Below are 19,899 nucleotides of genomic sequence, written 5' to 3' on the forward strand. Positions count from 1 at the left end.
TGGCCTATTTAATGGAGGTTGTGAGCAGAGCGCTCACAAGCACCATTAAATAGGCCAAATAGGCAAGGTATAATTCTTCACCGATTTGAATAAATGTGGCAAGAAAAAATACAGTGATATATGACTATAATGCATCGAGTTATATTGCACAAATACTTGCATCAGAACTTCTGATATAACCGGCTGCCCTTTGGTCAGTGACTACTCCACCCAGGGAATATGACTAACAAGAGAAAAACCTTTGTGCCATGTTGCTCAATAGCTGTCCTACCTGAGCCTCTAACAGATAAGATTGAACCTTATTAACTTCCTACACCACTACCAAGACACTTGATTATATTGCATCTCTGCTCTGGTTTTTACTGTGTGTAGTCTTTGTGATGAAGTGGCTCATTTAACTCATGTATATATCACTGAAGTTAATCATATCCATGGCACACAGTTAAAAGCATTCAGTTTTCAGTTCATACATTTTTTTTTATCCCTTAACGGGCAGTTAAAAGGGCATCTTTCCGGTCATGGCCCAAAAGATGCGTTAAAAGACAAAGTCCAAAAAACAAAACAAACAAAAACGAACCAAACCAAATTCAAACAAAACTAAAAAAACACCAATCCTTCAGCACTACCCCATACTTCCAGTACACATTCCCAGAATTCTCTGCACTGAAAAACTCTCTACCAGCTTCCCCACACCCCTCCTCCTCCCAGAATTTCATCCAACATCCCCTGCTACCTTCCACTCCCCTGTATTCCACAACACTTCTCCACACCCCGACACTCCAGCAACCACCTGATAAACCCCACCACCCAACTATTAACACCCAAGCAACTGCATGTTACACCATAACTACTTCCTAGTTTACCATAACAACAACATACGTATATACACCTTAGTGACCACTCTGCACCACCAAGCAACCACCCAGAAACTGCTTGTGACGGCCTGTTTTGGTGGCACACGGAGGACCAACAGCATATTAGGTAGGCGGTCATAATGTTTTGGCCCGTCAGTGCCAATTTCTTTGAAACCAGCTGACTTGTGGGCAAGTGATAAGGTGGTGGCACCAATACTGAGAGGATATAAAAGACTGTTTCCTTTCGTTTACCTTCCCAGTTGAAACAGCACTTTCTTCGACTTACAACAACTTTGAGAAGAGGTAAGGATTTTACAAGGCTTCCATGCACAGGTTTGGCAGGAGAGAAGAAGAATCCTAAAGTTCTGCACAACCGCGTTGTGCACATTTTACAACTAAAATGTGTTAAATTCAGTCCTGTAGTGCTGATGCGTTACATTACCGAAAGAATTCACATCATTTTAGTTTGAACTTTGAAAACAATTTAAATCAAATTTAACATGATGCGACGTGATCTTTCTGGTTGAACACAGTTTAGTTTTGTTCACTTAGGATCCAGTTCTACTTTAATGTGTTGGAGATTGTCTCTTACAGCATGTGTTAGTCTGTTCATAGAAGAGGTGAATTTTCCTTTTTTTGTTCCCTTAAAGACTTACACTAAAATAAGATCTGATGTTTTCCAAATCACTTGAACTTCATTTTGAGGGAAAACATGTTTTGTTTTGTTTTTTAGATAAGATATAGTCTAGTTTATTTCAGTTTACTAAAACATTTTTATCGGCCAGATTAAATCTAGAAATATAGTTCTAGTTTAGCACAGGAAATAGCACATATAGTATAAATGGATATTAATCATATTCTACTGTTAAGGTATACTGGATTGATAGTGGCACGGATGATGTACTTCAAATCCAGTTAGATTTAAGCCATTGCCTAACTGTAGTATGGTATTACAAAAATAATCTTTCTCTTTTCTCTCAGTGTATTTAGTCTCAACGTTATGCTCTTTTTTCTGATGGAAAACAAATATACTTGAAATATACAAATTCATTTCAAATGCTGAAACACTCACTAACTTGACACTCCTTTTAGAAATGGGAATATTCACTTCTAAGTCTGAAACCCCTCCACCTTCTCCATGTAAGTAATATAAATTAAGTTGCAGATATTGCTCAGAGTTCTCATAAGATTAATTCAAGGTACAATTAGTAAAACATATTATTTCCAGAGACTGTCAGTGGAGTATGATTGTTCTGCCTCCCATCAGTTTCTGAAAGTACTATTTGCTTAAATATCTGGTATGATGTATGATGTATTGTTCTGTATCTTTCTTTTCAGAGTAATTAAACTTTGAAAATCCAAAGTGGTCACAATGACCGGCTTGGTCGTTCTCGTGTTAAATATCGGGTATGATGGCATACAGTGCATCTGGAAAGTATTCACACCCCTTCACTTCCCCCACATTTTGTTATGTTACAGCCTTATTCCAAAATGGATTAAATTTCTTTTTTTTCTCATCAATCTACACACAATACCCCATAATGACAAAGTGAAAAAGGTTTTGTAGAAATTTTTGCAAATTTATTAAACATAAAAAGCTGAAATGTTGCATGTACATAAGTATTCACACCCTTTGCTATGACACTCAAAATTGAGCTCAGGTTCATCCTGTTTCCACTGATCATCCTTGAGATGTTTCTACATCTTGATTGGAGTCCACCTGTAGTAAATTCAATGGATTGGACATGATTTGGAAAGGCACACACCTGTCTATATAAGGTCCCACTGTTGACAGTGCATGTCAGAGCAGAAACCAAGCCATGAAGTCAAAGGAATTGTCTGTGGACCTCTGAGACAGGATTGTATCGAGGCACAGATCTGGGGAAGGGTACAAAAACAATGTCTACAGCTTTGAAGGTCCCGAAGAGCACAGTGGTCTCCATCATTTGTAAATGGAAGAAGTTTGGATCCACCAGGACTCTTCCTAGAGCTGGCTGCCCAGCCAAACTGAGCCATCGGGGGAGAAGGGCCTTGGTCAGGGAGGTGACCAAGAACCCGATGGTCACTCTGACAGAGCTCCAGCGTTCCTCTGTGGAGATGGGAGAACCTTCCAGAAGGACAACCATCTCTGCAGCACTCCACCAATCAGGCCTTTATGGTAGAGTGGCCAGACGGAAGCCTCTGCTCAGTAAAAAGCACATGACAGCCTGCTTGGAGTTTGCCAGAAAGCACCTAAAGGACTCTCAGACCATGAGAAACAAGATTCTCTGGTCTGGTGAAACCAAGATTGAACTCTTTTGGCCTGAATGCCAAACGTCATGTCTGGAGGAAACCAGGCACCTCTCATCATCTTGCTAATACCATCCCTACAGTGAAGCATGGTGGTGGCAGCATCATGCTGTGGGGATGTTCCTCAGCGGCAGGAACTGGGAGACTACTCAGCATTGAGGGAAAGATGAATGGAGCAAAGTACAAAGAGATCCTTGATGAAAACCTGCTCCAGAGCGCTCAGGACCTCAGACTGGGGCGAAGGTTTACCTTTCAACATGACAACGACCCTAAGCACACAGCCAAGACAACGAAGGAGTGGCTTCGGGACAAGTCTGTGAATGTCCTTGAGTGGCCCAGCCAGAGCCCAGACTTGAACCCCATTGAACATCTCTGGAAAGACCTGAAAATAGCTGTGCAGCGACGCTCCCCATCTAACCTTACAGAGCTCGAGAGGATCTGCAGAGAAGAATGGGAGAAATACCCCAAATATAGGTGTGCCAAGCTTGTAGCTTCATACCCATGAAGACTTGAGGCTGTAATCGCTGCCAAGGGTGCCTCAACCAAGTACTGAGTAAAGGGTGTGAAAACTTGTGTACATGCAATATTTCAGTTTTTCATTTTTAATAAATTTGCAAAAATTTCTACAAAACCCTTTTTACTTTGTCATTATGGGGTATTGTATGTAGATTGATGAGAAAAAAAAGGAATTTAATGCATTTTGGAATAAGGCTGTAAAATAATAAAAGGTGGGGAAAGTGAAGGGGTGTGAATACTTTCCGGATGTTAAACATCGGGACACAAAGAGCCACTTATATCAATAGCTCTGACATCGACTCCTAGAGGGTAAATATCTGAGTTTCATCACCAGCCAGTCAGACTAGCTTGGTCTAGTCAGAAAGGCAGGAACTGAGGAAGCCTCTTGGATGAGAGGCGAAACGTCTTCACGGATATATACCAAGTCCAGTTGCACTTGATTCAACTCCTTTGGACATTAGTCGGAGCAGCAGCATCATGAAGCACCTGACCCTTCTTGGGATCCGGAGAGAATCCTCCATCTGAGAATGTGTATCCAAAGAAGTCCAAAGTGGTTTGTGCGTATTAGCACTTGGCCTTGTTGAGAGTTAGGTTCTTCTCCCTCAGTTGCCGAAACATTTCTCCAAGAGCTTGGTCATGGGCAGCTCTTGTTTTCCCAAACACTAATATGTCATCACTTAGGTTGATTACTCCTGGGATGCCATCCAGGGCTTGTTGAATGGCATTTTGGAACACCTCTGTAGCCGATGAAACTCCAAAGCTCAGTGTTTTATAACGTCACAGCCCTACATGGGTGGAGAATGTTGTGATATATCGAGAGAATGGCTCTAGTTCTAGCTGATGATATCCACTGTTCAAATCTAGCTTTGAGAAGAACCTGGCTCCATTGAGTGATTGTATCACATCATCTACTGTAGGTGTGAGATGTCGTTGCCGTTCGATGGCCTGATTTGGTATCCTCATGTCCACACAAATGCGCACTGCTTCCGGGTCTTTTGGTTTTGGAACAGGAACGATTGGAGAGACCTAGGGAGTGGGACCATCCACCTTCTCGATGACGTCAAGGTCCTCTAGACATTGCAGTTCAGCCTCAATTCACTCCCTTAAATGAAAGGGTACTCTTCTGTGAGGTTGTGTGACAGCAGGGACATCTCTTTTTATGTGCAACTTGACTTGAAAGTCATTCAGTTTTCCTATCCCCTGAAAGAGGTCAGCATACTCAGTGAGGAGATCATCCACTGCCCTCACTTCTGTCTGGGTTGAAGTTCTTGTGGGCTGCTCTGGCTGTTGTGGAGATGTGTGAAGAGCATTGTTGATTCTGATTAGTCCCAGTTGACTGGCAGTATCATAGCCCAGTAGATTGCCATTACTTCCTTGTAGCACATGGAATGTTGCATTTGTGAAGCGTGATTTGGATTCAACCAGTGAGGTGAATTTTCCTAGGGCAGGCAGTGGTGTGCGTGAACCATAAGGAAATATGGAAACCATGCATTTGGTGAGTGAGGGCTTCTGTCTCAGTCTCTGGTAAGTTTAGTTGATGATAATCACAGTTGCCCCCTTTATCAAGCATCACTTTTATATTGCAGTCACTAACCTTTATCGTTGCATGTGGGAGATTTGCTTTTGATTGGGAGACTGTGTACAGATACTTCTCAGAAGATTCTGTTTCTGCGTTGCTTATTTCTTGAGATGTGTTTCCACTGGTGTGCACATAGTGCACTTCATGTCGACCTCTGATGCCCCCTTGTGGCCACTTAGAGCGACAGCATTTTGCGAAGTGTCCTTGTTTTCCACACGCGCTGCATGTTTTCCCCCGTGCCGGGCACGGCATTTCGTCACGGTGGGGAAAGATACCAGAGCAGTTGTAGCATCTCTTCTTTACAGCCCCCCTCCTCACATCAGCTGCCAGAACGTCTTCCCTTAGATTACGTTGAGCTGCACGTTGTTGTGTTTGTCCCATTCCTGATGCTTGAATCAACTCTAGTGCCATGGTTCTACCGAGTGAGAGGAGTTCAGTCAACGTCATCTCTGATTTCTGTAGCGCGTGACGCCGCAGTTTGTGACATGTGCACGTTTGAATGATCATAGTTTTGATCTCTTTGAACATCAGGTAAGTCGCAAGTTGCTGCTAGTTGCCGCAGCCTGTTGTGATAGGAGTCGAGTGTTTCCCCTGCTAGTTGCTTGGCTTGTCTGAATTTGTAGGTCTCGTAGGCTATGTTGATTTTAGGGGAGAAGTACTCCCTCAGTTTGCCTTTTGCTCGTTTAGAGTCCTTTGCTCCCCCAGTGTCAGTGAGGGTATCAGAGATGTCCTGTACGCCTTCCCCTGCATCACGTAGAAGCATCGCACGCTTCCTGTGTCATCCTTCACATCCAGAGCAACTACCAAGTTTTCGAAGCGTTGTAGCCACTTCTTCCAACTGTAACCAGGTTAAAATTAATGTTTTTATTTTATTTTGTTTGAGTATGAAATATCACCAAATCCTGTCTGTGTGCTGTTATTTGTGTTTACTACATTTTATTTTATGTCATTATTTACTTTTATGTATGTTTTATAACGACCGTCATATACTTGTACTGTCGCTTTAAGAGAGAGGTCTTGTGGGTACACGGAAGAGGGAACGCGAGAGAGGCCGTTTTTGTTTTGTGGGAGGAGTCTCAAGGAGCGATCGAGCCGAGCCACGCGTGTTTCTTACCGTAGCACAGTTTTGCTGGTTGAGGAGAACGTAACCTTGAGTATCCCTGTAAGAAGATACTGCAAGCTGTGGGATAAAATACTTGTTTATCCTTTCTTACATCGGAGTCCCGTGGACGGTTTCTCCTTCTAACGCACACGAGTGAAGTCCGGGCAGTGGTTGAACTTCGACCCCCACGTCCGTAAGAAACGCCGCTCCCGCTGGAGGACTGGACGTTTGTCGAAGAGTTAGACACCAAAATAAATGGCAAGGTGGGCCAAATAGAGTCCTGTGTGTCCTCCCTCCTTCCTTGATCATGATGATGATGATGATGATGATGAGAGACTGAGCCCCCCCCCCCACAACACCTGGGGCCCCACCCAAAATAGAACCCAACGCAGAGCTACTGATGAGAGTGACGGGCGTGCAGCAGGCTGACCAGCGTAGAACAGCTTAGGACCGCCCCCGTTACACAACGGACAGCTGAGTTCTGTCCGTCACTTATATCAAAGGCAGGGAACGACGGCAATGCTGCAGCAGCCATGTTAGTGGGGGGAAAAATGGACTCCTCATCGCCAGTGTAAAGTTTTAACATAATAACTTAAATACCACGAAGCTGCGTTTTGGACTCTTTAGTGAAACGTGAATAACGACAACGGTACATCTGCTGGTGTATCCTATAGCCATGGCGTACTAACACACCTCCCTTAACTCTCCTACTTCCGGGCTTAACACTTTACTTAGAGCCCCCCCGAGAGCGCCCCCTTGTGACCAGAATAAACATCAAAACCCAACACCGGAAACATTACTCAACATGTTAAAAAGCATGGACATTACATTAGCTAGGTACGTTTGTTAGCAGAACTGCAACTTAAGGCAAAAGCTGGAAACGAGTTAATGTGAGAGTTCATATGACAATCTAATTCAGAAACCCGGAAGGTAAGAACGTCAAGTGTAGCTAGCTGCTTACGTTAACTCACAACGTCGCCATTGGCTTGCATGATGCATGCGAGAATAGATTTGATGAGGATGCGAGCCACTGCAACAGTGGGAGTGATGAGGCTGGCAGATGAGGCATTCAGCTAAGGTCAGGGTTAAGACATGGCATTGTCCACTTTAGGGGTATCTGAAATCGTATTACAAGTTTCTTCCAGGCGTGAATATGGGAAATATATTTCATAATAATAGCCATCCATCCATCCACTATCTGAACCGCTTAGCCTGCTCTCAGGGGCATAGGGACGCTGGAGCCTATCCACCCTGGACAGGCCGCCAGGCCATCACACAGGGCCGACATACACACACACACACACAGCACGACCCGGGACAACCCCAAGGTTGGAATACCCCGGGGCTCGAACCCAGAACCTTCTTGCTGTAAGGCGACTGCACTAACCACTGCGCTACCGTGCCGTCCTTTATAATAATAATAATATTGTAGTAATTGTAATATTTACAATTATTGGTTAAAAGGATATGTAAGTGTTTCGACCCCCCCACCTGTTGTTTTTACCTATTTTCGGGGGTACAGGAATTAATTAAGGGGTAAACCCTCTCCCCCCACGCACACACACACACACACACATACAAACACCAGACCCCTCCCCGTAATTTGAAGCGTGGATCTGAGAGAGAACCATCAAGACAGGGGGCCCTCTACTGGTTTGTTTGACAAAGTAAAGATCTTGTGTGGCAATGCAGATTTTAAATGCCAGAAATCCCAGCACCTGGCAAAGCTATCATTTAACATTTTACTGATTGTACCTTTAATTAAATGTATGTAAAGAAGTTCTCATTGCTTTTATGGTGGCTATGAAGTTACTGCTGTAAACTATTTCATATATATATATTTTTTTTTAAACATATATATATATATATATATATATAAATAAAAGTTGTGTTTGTCAGTATTGCAGCAACCATGGAGGAAAACGACATGGGGGTAAGTCAGAAAAAAATCAAATCTCATGATGTGCTTCAGGTTTACTGTGTGGCAAGATGTGCTTCATAGATGTAAAGCTGACATGGCCCAATATGATCTGTTTGACCTTTTACTTGCCACGATAACTGTGTTCAGTGTTGTGGGAAGACGTGTGGAAAACCAAATTGAACGGTCTCTCAGAGATATCCTGGAGGACCCTGTGACAACTAGAACCATACATTTATTTATTAGCTACCCATTCATTTGAATGTGAACATGACATTTAAATTATTAATCTGCGATCTAATTCACTTTTTTCTTTACTGAACAGTCAAATGGAAGAACAGATGCAGTTTCTGCAATTTGTCCAGCCTGGAAGCGATGCTGTCAGTAATATCAGAATTATGCTCTACGGGCCAGTTGGAGCTGGCAAGTCCAGTTTCATCAACTCTGTCAACAGCATTTTACAAGGGAGGATGGCAGGAGAAGCTTTGGCAGATTCAGTAGCCTCTTCTGTAAGTTTCACCAAAAAGGTATGGAAACAGCTTTTTATTCAATGCATTCACTTAGCAAAGGTGGTAATTCATGTATAAATTAATTTGAGTCACAGAAAGTCACCACAAGGAATACCTGGCACTAGTTTGCATGGTGCAGACTAGCTAAATAAAATGTGAATGTAGAGTCCTCTGAGACTGTACCTGTGACTTTGGCCTATACAAGTAAACGGGGCGTAATTGGGAATCCTGTAATGTTACAATATGTTATGGATTCGTGAAATGTGCTGGTTTATAGACAAACATTTACCTTTAACAGTACACCACCTACAAGATGAAAAAAGGACGGAGGGGACAGTTTTACCCTTTCATTTTCAATGACATCATGGGCCTTGAGGGACAGGTTGGGGTCTGTAAGAAGGACATCAAATTGGCCTTGAAGGGACACATGAGAGAGGGTTACAAGGTATGATGACCATATTCTGTCATCTGTGCTGGACATTTTATTGTAATTCCAATATTGTTGTTTTGTCGTCAGCAGATTAATTCATAGATTTTAGTGAGTGAGGTAGTTTATACATGAAAACACAGGTTCTTTTACACCAGGGAATACATCATTGATTAACTGGATTTTGATTTTATAGTTCAACCCTGCATCACCACTGTCAAAAGATGATGCTGGCTTCAATCCATGCCCCACTCCTGATGACATAGTCCATGTCCTGGTCTGTGTAGTACCTTCACCAAATACAAGTCAGATACCTGGCGACACCATGACACAGATGAGGGACATCAGACTATTCGCCAGTGACAGGGGTAAGAGCAGACATCATTATATTAACCCATTGTGTGTGCAGTGATGGTGATATGTGGTGCTGTGTTTATCCTGTTAGTCTTATACTTACTGTCCGTTGTCACAAAGTCTTGGTAAACTTTCCCTCCATTTCTGACAGTTTGCTGTTCCCCAGTGTTGTTGTGTTCTATTTAATAAAGGCGGCACAGTAATCGTTCTTGTTGCTGTAATAAGATGAAATCAAAATGAAATATATATTGACATGAAAGTTACCAAAAAGTTGGCAAAACATGGCTCATAGCACTGAGTAGGGTTCTCCTCCATGTCTGCAGGGATTCCACAAATTGCTGTCATCACAAAAATCGACGAGGCGTGCCCCGAGGTAGAAAGAGACATAAGAAATGTCTACAAAAGCAAGTTGCTGAAGAAAAATGTAAGTCTTAACTGGTTACTCTGCAGTAAATTAAACTACTTTTATGACTAAAAGATTTTTGTGTGTGAGCCTAACACCTCCTGAGATGATCAGCTTCATGATGTTATCAAATATTATTTCAACCTAGATGGAGGACTTCAGTGCTAGGCTGGGTATTCCAATGAACTGCATCTTTCCTGTGAAGAACTACCATGAAGAAACCAGCCTTGACGATGATGTCAGTCTCTTGATACTGACCGCGCTGAAACAGATCACTGACTTTGGAAAAGACTACATTGAACGCATGTAGGCCTCTCCATTTTCATCTGAGTTTCAGTTGTGAGGATGGGACATGATGAAAGTGTCATTAAAGCATTCAAGTTGTACTTTATTGTCATATACATATAAAAAGTACCACGTACCTTCAAATGCAATGAAATGCATATGCCCTGGCTCTCTCAGCCCTGAAGACTGTATATAAGGAAATAATAAATCAATGAAAGTTATGTAAGATGCCTGCTGTTCATTATTTTGAGCAGCTGGGGGTAAAAACTGTCTTTAAGGTGGCTGGTCGGAGCGCTGATGCTCCGTAAGCGTTGTCCTGAGGGAAGGAGGAGAACGGACCACGTGCTGGGTGGATGGTGTCCTCCATCACACTTTGAAGCTGTGGCGGTGCTGCTGCTATGATGTCTGAAGCCATTGTTGCTGTCCTTCTCAGTTGTTTGTGGGCCTGTTCAGTCAGGTTGCCAAACCACACCAGCATGCTTCCAGTAGGGAGGCTCTCTATGGTGGTCTGATAGAAACTGACCAGGGTTTTTGTGGACATTCCTAATTTTTAAGACCTCTCAGAAAGTATTGCCTCTGTTTGCCTTTCAAATACAATAATTCAAATACATAACTCTCAGAATACACGTGTCCATATATTTATTTTCTATGTCCTGGCTGCTGCTAGTTCCAGCTACTCCACCCCTGGTTTCTGTGTCTCACGTCTTGTCCTGCTTTCCTGTGATCACAGGGATGGATAACCCCCCAAAGCCTGATTTAAAAAAAAAAATTATTAGTTTGTTATTCTATTCTTTGTTGTTATTCCATTCTTCTTATTTTCGGCGTCTAAGTACTTCTTCACACTTTGTGCTACAGAAACCATTCAACTATCAAAATTTTCAGCTTTGTTAGGACATTTCTGCTGACATTCAACTTCTTTCTAATATTTATACTTTTTAAAATATTAAGCTTTTTATGAAAATTTTCTCATTAAAATGAATGGCGAGAATGTTCAAATCCTCAAAAACCTTCTGCTCTGTTAAATGTGACTCCGTTGGTGTGCTTTCAGCTAGAAACTTCATTTAAACTTTAAACAGCTCACAAGGCTTTCTGCCAAGAAGCTCACGCTTTTATATCTTTTATAGTTTTTGATTTATTGCAGTTGAAGTTTTATGCCTTTTTTATGACAGTTTTAGAGTTTATAATGGGTGTTTTTTTGTTTTCTTTTTTACAAAAATATAAATGATACAAAAATACAAATGATACAGGAACATGCAAAACATACATACATATGTTTTGGACAGGGTTAGGACAAGGTTGTACTGAAACATACAGATACAAAAAATACAAGCGATACAGGAACACTGTACATACGTACATATCATCACACCAATCAACTACAAACAACCTGACACCTTTACATTCCATGGTCATAACAAAAGTAGATAAAGAAAATGAATGAACTGTAGTATTAACAATAATAATGATGATAATACTGAACAAAAATAAAGCACTTTTGCCAGGGGGGTAAATTTACAGTGAACATTATGTGAAAATGTTATAATGTAAGCAAGCATGATATGTTTGACTACTTTTCTGTTTGTGCTTCTGGAAATGGTAGAGATACATTTCTCAATTTCTATAATTAAAGCAGGAAATTTTTGTTTATTGTTCAAAATTTTACTTTCATGGATGTGAAATTTTGCAGCAAAAAAAATTATGTAAAACTTACTGTTACTGTCACTATTTTTGTCATGGGAACCAAACACTACATATTCCCATTTAAGGGAAAAATTACTACAGACATTAGATGTCATAACATAATTTAGTTCCTTCCAAAGTTATCTGGAAAAGGTGCAGTCCCAAAATAAAATAAATGTGTGATTGTCTCAATTTGAGTTTTGCACGAAGACCAACAGGGGTTCATTGTTTTTACAAATCTGCTCAGGTACTGACTCGCTCGGTAAAACCTGTGTAATAATTTAAAGGAAACCTCTTTTATTTTGTTATTTATCAAAAATTGATGTGGCAGCATCCAAACCTTTTTCCAACAGATATTAGTAATAAATTTGCTCCAGTGAGAAATGACTTATGGTGCAGAGACGATATCTTGTTGGAGCAAAGCACGAACAGCTCTGTTATTATTTTCATGAGATCCAGCAAAACAGAATTTACCAGCTGGAGTCTGGGCTGCGTTCAACAACGCGGAGTCATCTAAATCCACAGAGGAAGAGTTTTTAAAGAGCACCTAAATCCACAGAGGAAGAGTTTTTAAAGAGCATCTAAATCCACAGAGGAAGAGTTTTTAAAGAGCATCTAAAGCCACAGAGGAAGAGTTTTTAAAGAGCATCTAAAGCCACAGAGGAAGAGTTTTTAAAGAGCATCTAAATCCACAGAGGAAGAGTTTTTAAAGAGCATCTAAAGCCACAGAGGAAGAGTTTTTAAAGAGCATCTAAAGCCACAGAGGAAGAGTTTTAAAGAGCATCTAAAGCCACAGAGGAAGAGTTTTTAAAGAGCATCTAAATCCACAGAGGAAGAGTTTTTAAAGAGCATCTAAAGCCACAGAGGAAGAGTTTTTAAAGAGCATCTAAAACCACAGAGGAAGAGTTTTTAAAGAGCATCTAAAGCCACAGAGGAAGAGTTTTCGAAGAGCATCTAAAGCCACAGAGGAAGAGTTTTCAAAGAGCATCTAAAGCCACAGAGGAAGAGTGTTCAAAGAGCATCTAAATCCACAGAGGAAGAGTTTTTAAAGAGCATCTAAAGCCACAGAGTGGCTAAATATCTGAGTTTCAACACCAGCCAGTCAGACTAGCTTGGTCTAGTCTGAAAGGCACGAACTGATGAAGCCTCTTGGATGAGAGGCGAAACGTCTTCACGGATATATACTAAGTCCAGTTGCACTCGATTCAACTCCTTTGGACGTCTTTGTTAGGGTTTCCGAAACTTGTGTGAACTAATGGTCAAATTTAAGTAGCCTCTAAACCATTATTTTCCTATCATTTGTAAAGGTTTGGCGCGAAAGCTTGAATACGGACATCCGTTCAAGCCGCCATCTTGGAAGCCCTCTCGTTTATAATTGGCGTAGAGCTCCGGTAGTTGACGTCATGCAATAGTCGAAATCAAAACACCGCCATTTTGGAAGGAAAGCGGGCCTGTTGCTGGGCAGTCGACTGCTAGCTAGCGTCAAGTCTCTCCGCCCGCCGTGTTTATACAGTGAATATGGTGGATGGCTGTTGTGCGCCGGGATGCCAGAACAGTCGCGGACAAGTACAAGGGAGAGCATTTCATCGGATTCCCAAAGATCCCGAATTACGACATAAAACGTGCCAGGAGCGAACAGAAGAAAACGGAGCGATGGGACCCCACAAGCAACGGATTCCGCCTGTGTAGTGAGCCCTTTATATCAGGTACAGAATACAACAACACTTACTAACGTTAATGTATTATTTATCTAACAGGCTTTTATTACGGTTTCTGACAAGTTTATTATACTAAAAGGCAAGTTCGACCCATGCGTTGTGGCTTGGGTTTTGCGGGGCTAACAAAGGCTAAGATAAAAGAAGTAAGCCTGTTGCTCACTAAAACGTGACTGGACCTTCTCTATTTCTACGAAGACGCTGTCGTCTTCGACGCCGTTTCTGCTGAAGTTTCCTCTGTGGATTTAGGTCAGGGGTTCTCAACCATTCCTAACTCGAGGCCCCCTTGGAAATGTGTCAAGACAGTCAGGGCCCACGTACCGAAATAAATGTAAAACCTTGTAAAAAATAAACGAATAAAGGGGTATTGTGACTTGTAAACAAGTGCTATGTCGCTGTCAGCTGCAATGATTGAATTAAATCTTCTACTTGCCCTCAGTGAGAGGGCAAGTAGAATAGGGCAAGTAGAGAAATGATCAGATCAAGCTGGGGTGGGATGGGTGAGAGGCTGATTCGCGGAGTAGCATTCAGCATTACTTGCAGTCTGTTCCTGGCCTTTGATTTTGTGACAGTCACAATGGAAAACCCTGACTCACACAGGTATGTGGGGGTGAAAGGCAACAGACATTTGATTGCCCGTTGTGACAGAGACGGATATTCAATGGCAGCCAGTATCCAGAATGAAGCAAGGTCAACTTGTGTGAGTTGAAGCTTCAGGCTGCTGTCAGCTGATCGTTCCGTCAGCTGGTTTTCCAACACAGTGGACAGGGCTGTGTCTTGAGATGCAGGATCCACTGAGAACGGGTCTAAAACCCAAAGATTTCCATTCCGGAGGTCTTCTGGGAAGTAATCTGAACATTTATTTGACAACTGAGTTAAATGCTCACACAGAGCAGCAAAACATCTCGCGTTGACTGCGTTTTTTGAAATTTTTTTTATTAATATAGTTGACAGTTTTCACAGCCACGTTCATGACGTCATGCAGCTCTGGTGACATCATCTTCGTTGCCAGATTTTCCCGATGTAAGAAACAACGCGTCCACTTGGCCTCCGGTGCCCCCTCCTGGATTTGCCTGGTAACCCCACGAGGTATGCCTGTCACCGATGCAAGGCCGTCCGTGCAGACACCGATACAATGTTTCCAATCTAGTCCTTTTTCAGTGACGTAATTATCAAGGCAGCGGAAGCATTCGTCTGCCGTGCTTCTGGTGGGAAGCTCTTTGTAAAGAAAAAGTAGATCTTCGTGAAAATTACTGTCCCAGCTGTATCTCACAAAAACCGGCAATAAAGCTGCGCTGCTAACGTCAGTGGACTCTACTCGTCCAGCTGTATGGCCAAATATGGGTTTGCCTTTATTCTGTCCGGAAGTAGGCTTTCGATGTCATCGCTCCTATCAGCAGTCCTCCTACTCACTGTGTCGTTCGATAGCGGCACGGTCTGGATTTTCGTGGCTGCTGCCTCCCCAGTAACTCTCGGCACATGTTCACGGCGCTAGGCCGGACCAGAGCCTCTGCTACTGTAAATGCTTTCTTGCTACACGAGCAGCCACCAGGGAGCTCGCTTTCAGGACAGCTTTTGGTTGCGTTGTTAGCGTACTTGTGGCTTTCTGTTGTGCTTGAAGCCCATTTCGCTTCCTTTGGAAACATCATTTCAGTTTTCCAACACGTCCAGGGTGTTTTGTGTTTAAGTGTCTGCAGCTTTGATGGTTTTCATGAGTCATTTGAGAGGACTTCACCACATTGGACACATTGTGCGTTCGGCTCTGCGTCACTACCTGCCATTGGGAATCCAAACTTAATGTATTCAGGGTCGCATTTTCTCACCACATGCTTCGGTATCTTAGCTGTTGCAGAAGTATCGCCTCCATCACCTGCTCTCTTTAAAATCCGATCCATCGTTTCATTGTAGTCAGAATAAGATATAAACGCTAGCTTGCGCTCTCCTTGAGACACCGGAACCAACAGCGACAAAACGTTTGTCTCTAACTGATGACGTTCTAGTCATGCGCAGTTATTTTCATTATTTCTACTACTACTTTCGGCTGCTCTCGTTACGGGTCGCCACAGCTGATCATCCGTTTCCATTTCTTCCTGTCTTCTGCATCTTCCTCTGTCACACCAGCCACCTGCATGTCTTCCCTCACCACATCCATAAACCTCCTCTTTGGCCTTCCTCTTCTCCTCTTCCCTGGCAGCTCCATATTCAGTATCCTTCTGCCAATATACTCAGCATCTCTCCTCCACACATGTCCAAGCCATCTCAATCTTGCCTCTCTTGCTTTGTCTCCAAACTGTCCAACCTGAGCTGTCCCTCTAATATAATCATTCGTAATCCTGTCCTTCTTCGTTACTCCCAGTGAAAATCTTATCATCTTCAACTCTGCCACCTCCAGCTTCGCTTCCTGTCTTTTCGTCAGTGCCACTGTCTCCAAACCATATAACATAGCTGGTCTCACAACCATCTTGTAAACTTTCCCTTTAACTCTTGCTGGTACCCTTCTGTCACACATCACTCCTGACACTCTTCTCCACCCACTCCACCCTGCATGCACTCTCTTTTTCACCGCTCTACTGCACTCCCCATTACTTTGGACAGTTGACCCCAAGTATTTAAACTCAAATGCCTTTGTCACCTCCACTCCTTGCATCCTGACCATTCCACTGTCCTCTCTCTCATTCACGCATAGGTATTCTGTCTTGCTCCTACTGACTTTCATTCCTCTTCTCTCCAGTGCATACCTCCACCTCTCCAGGCTCTCCTCAACCTGCACCCTACTCTCGCTACAGATCACAATGTCATCCCCGAACATCATCGTCCCTGGAGACTCCTGCCTGATCTTGTCCATCACCACTGCAAACAAGAAAGGGCTCAGAGCCGATCCTTGATGTAATCCGACCTCCACCTTGAACCCATCTGTCATTCCAACCGCACACCTCACCATTGTCACACTTCCCTCATACGTATCCTGCACCACTCCTACATACTTCTCTGCAACTCCTGACTTCCTCATACAATACCACACTTCCTCTCTCGGCACTCTGTCATAAGCTTTCTCTAAACCTAAAAAGACACAATGCAACTCTTTCTGGCCTTCTCTATACTTCTCAATCAACATTCTCAAAGCAAACATCGCATCTGTGGTGCTCTTTCGTGGCATGAAACCATACTGCTGCTCGCTGATCATCACCTCTCCTCTTAACCTAGCTTCTATTACTCTTTCCCAAATCTTCATGCTGTGGCTGATCAACTTTATACCTCTGTAGTTGTTACAGTTCTGCACATCGCCCTTGTTCTTGAAAGCCGGTACCAGTATGCTTCTTCTCCACTCCTCAGGCATCCTCTCACTTTCCAGGATTGTGTTAAACAATCTAGTTAAAAACTCCACTGCCATCTCTCCTAAACATCTCCATGCCTCCACAGGTATGTCATCAGGACCAACTGCCTTTCCACTCTTCATCCTCTTCATAGCTGCCCTCACTTCCTCCTTGTTAATCAACTGAACTTCCTGATTCACTATCCCTACATCATCCAACTTTCTCTCTCTCTCATTTTCTTCATTCATCAGCCCCTCAAAGTACTCCTTCCACCTTCTTAGCACACTCTCCTCGCTTGTCAGCACATTTCCATCTCTATCCTTGATCACCCTAACTTGCTGCACATCCTTTGCAGCTTGGTCCCCCTGTCTAGCCAATCGGTACAAGTCCTTTTCTCCTACCTTAGTGTCTAACCTGTCATACAACTCACCATACGCCTTTTCGTTTGCCTTTGCCACCTCTCTTTGCTTTACGCTGCATCTCCTTGTACTCCTGTCTACTTTCTTCATCTCTCTTACTATCCCACTTCTTCTTTGCCAACCTTTTCCTCTGTATACTTTGCTGTACTTCCTCATTCCACCACCAAGTCTCCTTGTCTTCCTTCCTCTGTCCTGATGACACACCAAGTACCTTCCTAGCTGTCTCCCTCACTATTTCTGCAGTGGTTTTCCAGCCATCTGGCAAATCTTCACTACCACCCAGTGCCTGTCTTAACTCCTGCCTGAACTCCACACAACAGTCTTCCTTCTTCAACTTCCACCATTTGATCTTCGGCTGTGTCTTCACTCACTTCCTCTTCTTGGTCTCCAAAGTCATCCTACAGACCACCATCCGATGCTGCCTTGCTACGTTCTCCCCTGTCACCACCTTGCAGTCTCCAATCCCTTTTAGATGGCGCCTTCTACATAAGATATAGTCCACCTGTGTGCACTTTCCTCCACTCTTGTACGTCACCCTGTGTTCCTCCCTCTTCTTGAAATATGTATTCACCACAGCCATTTCCATCCTTTTCGCAAAATCGACCACCATCTGTCCTTCCACATTTCTCTTCTTGACTCCATACCTTCCCATCACTTCCTCATCACCTCTGTTCCCTTCACCAACATGTCCATTGAAGTCCGCTCCAATCACCACTCTCTCCTCCTTGGGTACCCTCTCCACCATGTCATCCAACTCGCTCCAGAATTCTTCTTTTTCATCCATCTCACACCCAACTTGCGGGGCATATGCGCTGATAGCATTCAGCAATAAACCTTCAATTTCCAGCTTCATACTCATCACTCTGTCTGACACTCTCTTCACCTCCAGCACGCTCTTGACATACTCTTCCTTCAGAATTACCCCTACCCCATTTCTCCTCCCATTCGCACCATGGTAGAAGAGTTTGAACCCACCTCCGATACTCCTGGCCTTACTCCCCTTCCACCTGGTCTCTTGCACACACAGTATGCCTACCTTTCTTCTTTCCATCATGTCAGCCAGCTCTCTCCCTTTACCAGTCATAGTGCCAACATTCAAAGTTCCAATTCTCACCTCCACATGCCTACCCTTCCTCCTCTCTTGCTGCCTCTGGACATGCTTTCCCCCTCTCCTTCTCCTTCGCCCAACAGTAGCATAGTTTCCACCGACACCCTGCTGGTTAACAGTACCGGTGGCGGTCGTTGGTAACCCGGGCCTCGACCGATCCGGTATGTAAGTCTTATTTATGATCCGCATATTTGATTTGGCAAAGATTTTACGCCGGATGCCCTTCCTGACGCAACCCTCCCCATTTGTCCGGGCTTGGGACCGGCACTAAGGATGCACTGGCTTGTGCATCCTCAGTGGCTGGGTAATTATTTTCATTATTTATTAATTTAAAAAAAGGTTGTGTATTTTCACTAATATATATATTAACCCAAATCCCTGGGCCATTTAGGTATTGTGTAATTAGACGTGAAATCGCTACTTGACAGACAAATATTTTCATTCTGGCTAACTATTTGGGCAGTACCTCCGCGGCCCACTGGGTGGTGCTCTGCGGCCCACACTGGGCCGCGGCCCATCGGTTGAAAATGACTGATTTAGGTGACTCTCCGTTGTTGAACGCAGCTCACACTCCAGCTGGTAAATTCTGTTTTGCTGCGTCACATAAAAATAATAACAGAGCTGTTCGTGCTTTGCTCCAACAAGATATCGTCTCTGCACCATAAGTCATTTCTCACTGGAGCAAATTTATTACTAATATCTGTTGGAAAAAGGTTTGGATGCTGCCACATCAATTTTTGATAAATAACAAAACAAAAGAGGTTTCCTTTAAATTTTTACACAGGTTTTGCCCAGCGAGTCAGTACCTGAGCAGATTTGTAAAAACAATGAACCCCTGTTGGTCTTCGTGCAAAACTCAAATTGAGACAATCACACATTTATTTTATTTTGGGACTGCACCTTTTCCAGATAACTTTGGAAGGAACTAAATGCTGTTATTATATCTAAAGTCTGTAGTAATTTTCCCCTTAAATGGGAATATGTATTGTTTGGTTTCCAAGACAGAAATAGTGTAAGTAACAATAAGTTTTACATAATAAATCTTTTTTCTTTTTTTCAAAATTTCACATCCATGAAAGTAAAATTTTGAATAATAAACAAAAATTTCCTGCTTTAATTATAGAAATTGAGAAATGTATCTCTACCATTTCCAGAAGCACAAACAGAAAAGTAGTCAAACATATCATGCTTCCTTACATTATAACATTTTCACATAATGTTCACTGTAAATTTACCCCCTGGCAAAAGTGCTTTATTGCTAAGAAATTGAAGATTTCCTACACCGGTGTGTACTACTCCCTTCAGAGGACAGCACAAACAGGCTCTAACAGGTACTATTTAATGAAGATGCCAGTTGGGGACCTGTGAGGCGTCTGTTTCTCAAACTAGAGACTCTAATGTACTTATCTTCTTGCTCAGTTGTGCAA

At 42.9% G+C, this 19,899-nt stretch overlaps 1 protein-coding gene across 1 annotated transcript; it reads left to right on the top strand.

Moving 5' to 3' along the window:
- The first annotated feature begins 1,128 nt into the window (after positions 1-1,128).
- On the top strand, positions 1,129-11,953 carry LOC130119658 (interferon-induced protein 44-like). The gene is made up of 8 exons (XM_056288236.1): positions 1,129-1,157; positions 1,947-1,994; positions 8,240-8,273; positions 8,584-8,785; positions 9,066-9,212; positions 9,391-9,562; positions 9,872-9,972; positions 10,100-11,953. The coding sequence occupies exons 2-8, from the start codon at positions 1,949-1,951 to the stop codon at positions 10,259-10,261; spliced, it is 864 nt and encodes a 287-aa protein (XP_056144211.1). The 5' UTR covers positions 1,129-1,157; positions 1,947-1,948; the 3' UTR covers positions 10,262-11,953.
- The last annotated feature ends 7,946 nt before the right edge of the window (positions 11,954-19,899 follow it).

Source organism: Lampris incognitus, chromosome 10, assembly GCF_029633865.1.
Source record: "Lampris incognitus isolate fLamInc1 chromosome 10, fLamInc1.hap2, whole genome shotgun sequence".
Lineage (NCBI taxonomy): Eukaryota > Metazoa > Chordata > Actinopteri > Lampriformes > Lampridae > Lampris > Lampris incognitus.

What these genes read in the sequence shown, in the direction of transcription:
- LOC130119658 (XM_056288236.1), top strand. Translation starts at nt 1,949, where the DNA reads ATGGGAATATTCACTTCTAAGTCTGAAACCCCTCCACCTTCTCCAT. An exon ending in TGGAGGAAAACGACATGGGG is followed by an intron (nt 8,274 to 8,583) that starts GTAAGTCAGAAA and finishes TTTACTGAACAG; the next exon opens with TCAAATGGAAGAACAGATGC. An exon ending in GCAAGTTGCTGAAGAAAAAT is followed by an intron (nt 9,973 to 10,099) that starts GTAAGTCTTAAC and finishes ATTTCAACCTAG; the next exon opens with ATGGAGGACTTCAGTGCTAG.